At 51.1% G+C, this 7506-nt stretch overlaps 1 protein-coding gene across 1 annotated transcript in view; it reads right to left on the minus strand.

Annotated features, from left to right (window-relative positions):
• NIBAN1 (niban apoptosis regulator 1) overlaps window positions 1–7506 on the minus strand; it is a 220614-nt gene that overhangs the window by 3556 nt on the left and 209552 nt on the right. Inside the window, exons 13-14 of the mRNA XM_045297990.1 lie at window positions 2843–2954; window positions 9–819 (exon numbers count right to left, since the gene is read on the minus strand). Of these exons, the coding sequence (XP_045153925.1) occupies window positions 9–819; window positions 2843–2954 (923 nt within the window). The remainder of the gene's footprint in view (window positions 1–8; window positions 820–2842; window positions 2955–7506) is intronic.

The following is a 7506-nucleotide window of genomic DNA, read 5'->3' on the forward strand; positions in this document are numbered from 1 at the left end:
GGAGCTCCCTGTCCAGGGGCTCCCCAGCATCAGCTTGCTCACCCACGGGCCCCGAGCAGCTGCTCCCCTCGGCTGGCAGAGGGGCAGGACTGCTGGCCTCAGGAAAGCTCCCCAATCCCATGCCACCAGCCTCTGCCGAAGGAACAAGGGACCCCCTCTCGCTGACTCCATCCCCTCCCCCGTGATTCCCAGGGGACCCGGCTGCCTCCTGGGCTTCGTTGCAGATTTGGGGGGATTCCTCTTCCTTTTCATCTTCTTGAGACAAAAGGGTCTGCTCACTTGTATCTTTTTCATTCGCTAGAGCAGTATCCACCGGGACTTCAACGGTCACTGTCAACAATTTTCTGAGCTCTTTCAAGGAGCCTGAGGCAGAGAGGGACGCCGGGTCTTCGTGAGGGGGGTCTTCTTCTTTGGGAATCCCTCCAAACTCCAGCTCGGCTGAGTTGGTGCCCGAGGTGCCTGCCTTGTCTTCTGTAGCCACAAGATTCGTGGGGTCATTGACGCTTGAAGCAACCACTTGCCTGTCCCCACCCTCGGGAGGACTGGTCACAGGGAACAGGAGGGAGGTGCTTTCCTCTTGGGCCAAAGGACTAGGGGCTCCCGGCTGCTTCTCTTCCTCGGGCTCTTGGAACGCGTCGTTGCCCGGGGACCCGCTCCCCGGTCCTCCTGGCAGAATGGCCGAGACAATCCTGGCAGGGCTGGCCTGGTTTGACCCCGTGGGGGTTTTCAGATCAGTAAGGCTGGACACACTTTCGCTGGGCAGGGCTATGTTGTCTTCAAATAAGTTGTGTTTCTTCAGGACAGCAGCTTCCTTGATCACTAAGACGGACCAGAACACAAAATGTGACATTAGCACTCGGCCTGGGCAACGTGGATGATCCGATTCTATCCGGGGCCAACCGCCTCCGTCTTAGCCACTTTGGCTATTTCTCAATGTCAAGTCTCCACCCTTACTCTGACAGCCTTTCCAGGAGTCTTCCCGGGCCAGACCACTGCAAACTTTCCCCAAGCATTATACCTCCGGCGTGATTACAGCATTACACTCATTTATTCATTCGATCACCAGATACTGGCGGGGCGTGATTATGAGCTACGAGCCCTCCCTGGGTGATGCACATGGGGACGGGCATGGGCTGCCAATCCAAAGTGCAGAGGCTGGAGGCCAACCCGAGGTGCCTTGGGAGAAAGGCATGGCATCCCCTTCTGGGAAAGCAGACCTGGGCAACAGTGTCAAGCACCGCTCGGCTCAAAGCGTGCGGCTGCCGTGGTGGTGCGGCCGCTAACCTAAAGGCTGTTTTTTTGAGCCCTCCAGCCCCCTCCTCCCATGGGAACCTTCCAGAGCAGTTCTTCTCTGCTGCCCCAGAGGGTGGCTATGCGCCCGAAGCCGCAGTGACTCCAGCCACACAGGCAGTGAAGACCCAGGGACAAACACAGCACGGGCCATCGCTTCCAAGGGCTCGTGTTCATCCAGAGCGCAGCATGGTCACTGCCCACCACTATCCTATCCAAGGGAGCCGTTCACCTCCCAGACGGCACGGACTGGGACTGTGGGCCTCCTACGGTTCTGGTAACTGTTCTCACAAAACCAGAGTCCAGCCACGCTTCATTGATCTGCTTCGCTTTTTGTCAAAGAGACGGTATTTTTCCCAGGATGGGGTCTGGGGTAACCCTGTATCCAGCAAGTCTATTGGCACTGTTTACCAACAGCACATGCTCACTTTGGGTCTCAGAGCAGCCTCGGGGCAGGTCTCACAACATCTCAAACTTTTTCGGAGTGCTATTTGCACACGTAATAGACGGCAGGGCAGAGCCCCGTGGCTCGCACCCTTTGCTGTACTGATGTCATGGTTGGGAGCTGGAACCAACCTGCCTGCATTGTGACAATTTCCTGGCAGAGGACAGCAGAGGGTCCGGAGGAAGGGAACCCTTTTCTCATTCACCCAAAGGTGCCACCAGGCCTGGTGGCGGCAGACACTTCTCTCTTCCTCTCCCACTGCCCCACTGTGCCAAGCGCTTATGCTCGGCCAGCGTTCTTTAGGTTTGGGGCTACTCGTGACCTTCTGGACAGAGACCAGATGTTTCAGGCCCAGAGACTGATGGGAGGGGGGCAGGCCTACACAGGATGTTCCCAGACCAGCTTCCTATCCCAGTTGAGACCCGTCAGGACAGTAGGTGGCAGCATGTTAGCATGGCTTGTGGGGTGTCATCACCCTATGTCTTCTTTGTCTGGCTGAGTGGAGGAACATGCTGAGAGAGCAGCGGGTCAGCCCTGCTTCCAGAATCGCCTGCCCCAGACTGTGGGCGGGGTAGCGGAGAGCCTCTGAGTGGCTACGGCTAGGATACTACTCGTCCTTGGCTTGTCTGCAGCTGGGGGAGGAAGAGAGCTCCTCATCTCACCCTCAGCTTCACCCAGGGATTCATTCTAAGCCTGTTTCCACGTCTGAAAGTTGAAGCTGCAAATCCCTGCCCTCAGAGGATTAATGATGTTTGTATTCAGGAAAACAACATCCCAAGGGCCAGCAGAGTGTACACTGAATCCTGAAGCGCTCAATGCTACTCTTTCCTTCTTTGCCTTTCTCCCGGCTCTGTTTCCCTCACACACCAAAGCCGATTTCGTTCTCTTTCTTGTCTGGTGTAGAAGGCAGCTGGCCGAAGTCCCCTTGTCCCATTTCACGGGCGTGCCACTCTAGCTGGTCACCCCACCCCTACATTAGCATTGAGTCGATTTATTCTGACTCAGAGTGACCCTGTATGAGTACAACTGCCTCCTAGAGTTTCTGAGGACTGCCATCATCTCAGGAAGCAGATCAGCTCCCGGACCAGGTAAACCAGCCTTGCTTACCTTTCAGAGTCTCATCAAGGAGCGTCTGATGTAAAATTTCCTCATAGACATTTTCAACCTGGATCATATTGGTGTGGTCTGCAAAGATGAACTGCTCATACTTCTGAAGTTCCTGGAGAGTGAAAGATAAAGAGGAAAAGGCAGGAGATAACTGTTCTTGGAGAAGAGAAGCAAAAACAAAACAAAACAAAATAACCCTCCTATCGCAATCCTCCCCTAGGAGCACCTGGGAGTAGGGGGAGCACCTGAGAGCACCTGGGGGCAGCACCCACAGCAAAAAGGTTTAAACAACATCTCACTTCAATAGTTTGTTGGATCCCACTTTGTTCCACGGTGCTGCAGCACCATGTGTGCCCTCAACATTATTTCTCATCACTTTCAGAAGAGGACTTGCACTGGTCCATGGGACGGCCCTTCCCTACACCATTCTTCGTACTGGTCACATATTGATGGCCCTTTCTGGGCAAGACAGTGGACATTCGATCACTTCAAGAGCTCGTCAGGGGTTTGTCCCCCAAGGGCTTTTCTTCTACTCTTGCTCTCTTTTTGAATACAAACGAGAAGGCAGTGTCTTATTGGAGTGTAAGTTACACAGAGCAAAATACACAGCTGTAAACAGCAGAGCTGGGTGCCTTTAAATATATCCCAGTAGCCACCACCCAGATGAAGAGCCTTTCCAATACCCTCCACAGTTCGCCCATGTCCCTTTTCAGTCTGAAAAGAGGTAAGCCCTGTTCTGATCTCTAGCACAATGGCTTTTGCTTGTTCTTGTACTTTACCTGCTAGAAATTACATGTTCTTTGGGGTCTTTTTTATATTCTAAATTTATTTATTTGGTTGTTGTGAATATACACAGCAAAACGTACCAATTCCATGGTTTCCCCATGTCTAATTTGTGACCCTCATGGTATTCTTTGGGTTTAGCGTCCATTGTCCCCTTCCGTTGTTGAGTTGTTCCTCTCTCATTAATATGAACTCTCTAACCTGCAACGTTCTTATCGAATCTTTCCTGGTGCTGCCGGCACCTTTGACCCCATAGTGACAGTACTTAAAAGAGCATAATGCTCCAGCTAGAGCTTTTTTCTTGTTAAACTAACATTTATTATTTAAGGTTTAAGATGATCTCAGAAGTTCATCTACCACCCATAGCTCTAGGCCCATGTGAGCTTGCAATTCTATTCTGCATTCCCCGCCCCCGCCCCCCTTCAGTCCGGACTTTTGTAGGTAATCTTTGATTCGAATGTTCAGCGATGGTAGTCAGTCAGCAGCCAGCTCTTCTGGTCTCACGGCAAATAAGGCAGTCGCTTGGGGAGGGCAACTCCACACCCCCCTACTATTCTGGGTTCTCCTTCCTCTGTTGCTACAGCTGACTAAAGAATAGCCACCATGCCTTGGATGGTCATTTGCAAGCTTTTAAACTGCAGGGGACAGAGCAGAAGCACCACACACAGGTAGGCCAAGGAACTGGGATGTCCTATGAAGCCATGACCCTAAATCTCCACACCAAGGAACCAAATCCTGTAAGATTTGGGGGAGTTTACAACAGTCACTCTTTTGGGGGTGGGTGGGTAGGGAATGGTGAGGAAAACATACTTCTGCCAATTCAAGTTTTTATAGATGTGCAACTTATTGACAACAATCACAATAATTGATTGTGCAACCCTACCCTTAATCAATAAGACTTTTCCATCAGCATTACCCCTCTCTGCTCTCCTTCCCGACATCCCTACTAATCCTAACAAACGTAGGTCTCGGGACACCATTTCTTGTCTTTTTATGTGAGTCCTTGCGTGATGGGCTTGTTTCGCTCAGCATACTGTCTTCGAGCTCCATCTGTCTTGGAGCTTGTGTGCAGACTCCCCTTGTCCTCTGGGCTGAGCAGTATTCCACTCCATGAGTGCACCACGGCTTGCTTAACCATTCACCTAGTTCAGCTTGTTTCTACCTTTGGACTCTTGTAGTGAGTGTGGCAGTGAACTTACTTTACAAGGCTCCGTTTGAGTCCCCGCTTCACGTCTCTGGGGTAAAGACCTCGCAGGGGACTTGCTGGGCCGCAGGGTTGGCCGGGTGCTTGTGTTTTGAGGAACCGTCACACGTTTGCCACACCAGTTGTACCTTTCCCTTTCCACCAGAAATGGGTACGGGTTTCTACTTCTCCACGTTACTTAGTTACTGTCTAGTTAATGGTAGCTATCCCAATAGCAGTGAACTGATATCTCATTGTGGTTTTGATTTGCATCTCCCTGATGGCTAATAACACTGAACATTTTTTCATGTCTGTTGGCTATTATATGTTCAAGTCCCTTGCCGCTGCAGTGGGGGCATCCTTTTTGTTGTGAGGGTGTTGGTGCTGTGTTCTGAGATTCCCATCAGATGTAAAGTCTCTGAAGACATCGCTTGGTAAGTCGCTGATCTTTTCACTTTTTCTTTGGTGAAGTCTTTTGTTCCCCCAAAGTTTCTGATTTGTATGCAACCTCATTTATTTATTTTGTCTTTTGCTGTCTGTGCTTTTGTTATTATATTAGATAATCCATTATTAAAATATAGGCCTGACAGTGTTGACCTTATTATTTTCTTCTAAGAATTTTATGCTTTTAGTTCGCGCATGCAGTCCCTTAATCTATTCTGAATTGTCTGAATTGGTTTTTTGTGTATTGTGGATCCTGTTTCATTTTTCTGCATGTGGAAATCCAGTTTTCCTAGCACGCAGAAACCTCAGCCAGCAGTTCTCAGTGCCAGTGGAAGAAGGGGAGATGATCCCAACGGACCCCTAAGGAAGTTTGTTTGTTGGTTTTGGAGGCCTGGGCTCTGGGCTGCTCGGAGAGGCAGGCAGAATGCTGACTCCAGGAGCAAACTGCACGCCTGGTGCCTCTGTCGCCATTCACTGCAGGCTTGTAGGTGACAGTGCCCAGGTGAGGGAGGGTTGTCATGCTCTGAACAGAGCCACCCCGGCGGGGTCTGGCTTTTTCTATCAGAGCCTGCCTCGTCATAGTTTGTTGGCTGTGGGTGTATCTTCCGTTCAAGCTACCAGCTTCCTAGCACACAGCAGGTACCTTCTGCTGCAATTCACTGGAGGTTGGCAGGTGATATTGTCCAGCTGCAGTCCCCAGCACCAACCAGAAAGTGGGAGCAGACAGACCCAAATTGACACCGTGGGAAATCTGTCCTGTACATTTGTTTAAAGCCTGCGCTTTTGTGTACACAGGGAGGCAGGGAGGGTGTGCCTATAAATGCAGGTCCCACTTTATAGACTTCCCATAGCCATTCACAGCAGGCTTGCAGCTGACAGTGTCCAGATCAGAGAACATACTTCGGGGATTGTGTGCCTTTTGATTTAGAGTGGAAGCCCAGGGTCCTGCCTCTGCAGGCAGGGGGCAGTGATCAGGGAAGCAGGGTCTTCCACTGAGGCCGCTTCCCAGCTCACTGCAGCCACTGGCTCGAGCAGCTGGGGAAGGAGGAGAGACGGAGAGAGAGGTGATTTGCCTACCAGATGTGCCTTTTTGGGTCATTCAGTCTTGCCTGTCTGTATTCTCTGCAGTTCCTCCACTTCCTGAGTCAGAGCCTCTCAGAACGGATCACCATTTCCGACTCACGTTTCATGTTTGCGTGCAGGGGTGGGCTGGAACACAGCCATCTTCCCAGCATTCTCTTTGTGTCTGTTTTTGAGATTCACCAGCGTTGGTGTATGTAGCCGTAGCTCATTCCTTAAACAGCACTCCCGATACGGATACACTAAAACTCTGAAGTTCTTCTTTCATTCTTCTGTGGGGAGGTGTTCAGAGGTTTCTGTTTGGGGGCTGTTATGAATCCAGCTGCCACGGCACATCATATACATATTATTTTGTGAATGCAAGGGATCATTTATCTTAGGTCTACACATGGGAAGGAGGGGCCATCGAGTGGGTGCATATTTAACTTTCTCAGAATGAGGCCCCTTTTCAGGTGGAAAGCATCAAGGGCTCCTTAAGAACTCCCTCTTTCCCTTCAACTGGCCACATAGCCATGTGTTCCCTGGACTGTAGTCCAGACATGTTGCACAATCCCGGGGCCCTCCCTGTGTTTCACGAGATTCCAGTGGCTTTCCTGGTATCAGTGTGACGGTAGGGCAGGGATCAAAATGTATCAGATGATATCCCAGATTTAACTGGGTGAATTTACGAAAGGAGGGCCCCTCTCCGCTGGCTGCCAGAGAGTCAGGGACTCAGGAGCGAAACCTGTTGACTTAGAGGGACAGGATTTACAGCAGGGCACCAGAAGCCAGCAAGTCTCAGTGCCAGCACTGGGTGAGGCTCTTGTCTAGGACCAGTTCACAGCATCGAGCGGTGCACTATCAATACCCTCCCGAGGAGCAAGCCGGAGGGTGGAAGGAGTGTGAGCTCCAGCAATTCCTACAGGTCAAAGGGACAGGGCTGCCACAAGGATGAATAGAAACTACAGAGAATACTATTGCCTGGGGTGGGGTGGGGTAGGGGGTGGCACTGTCTTAGACAAACTGTGTGACCTGGGACAAACCATGTCCCTGCTCTGTGCCTGGTCGCATGTCTGGAAGGCCTTTTCTTCTTCCCTACATGATCCCAGTTCCTGTTTCTCCTAATTGCCATTCATTCTTCAGGACTAGGCCAAGGCATGACTCTAGAAAGCTCAGCATTGGAGCAACTCCACCC

This window comes from Echinops telfairi, unplaced genomic scaffold (genome assembly GCF_000313985.2).
Source record: "Echinops telfairi isolate 266 unplaced genomic scaffold, ASM31398v2 ScPeMD7_7424;HRSCAF=8462, whole genome shotgun sequence".
Classification (NCBI taxonomy): domain Eukaryota; kingdom Metazoa; phylum Chordata; class Mammalia; order Afrosoricida; family Tenrecidae; genus Echinops; species Echinops telfairi.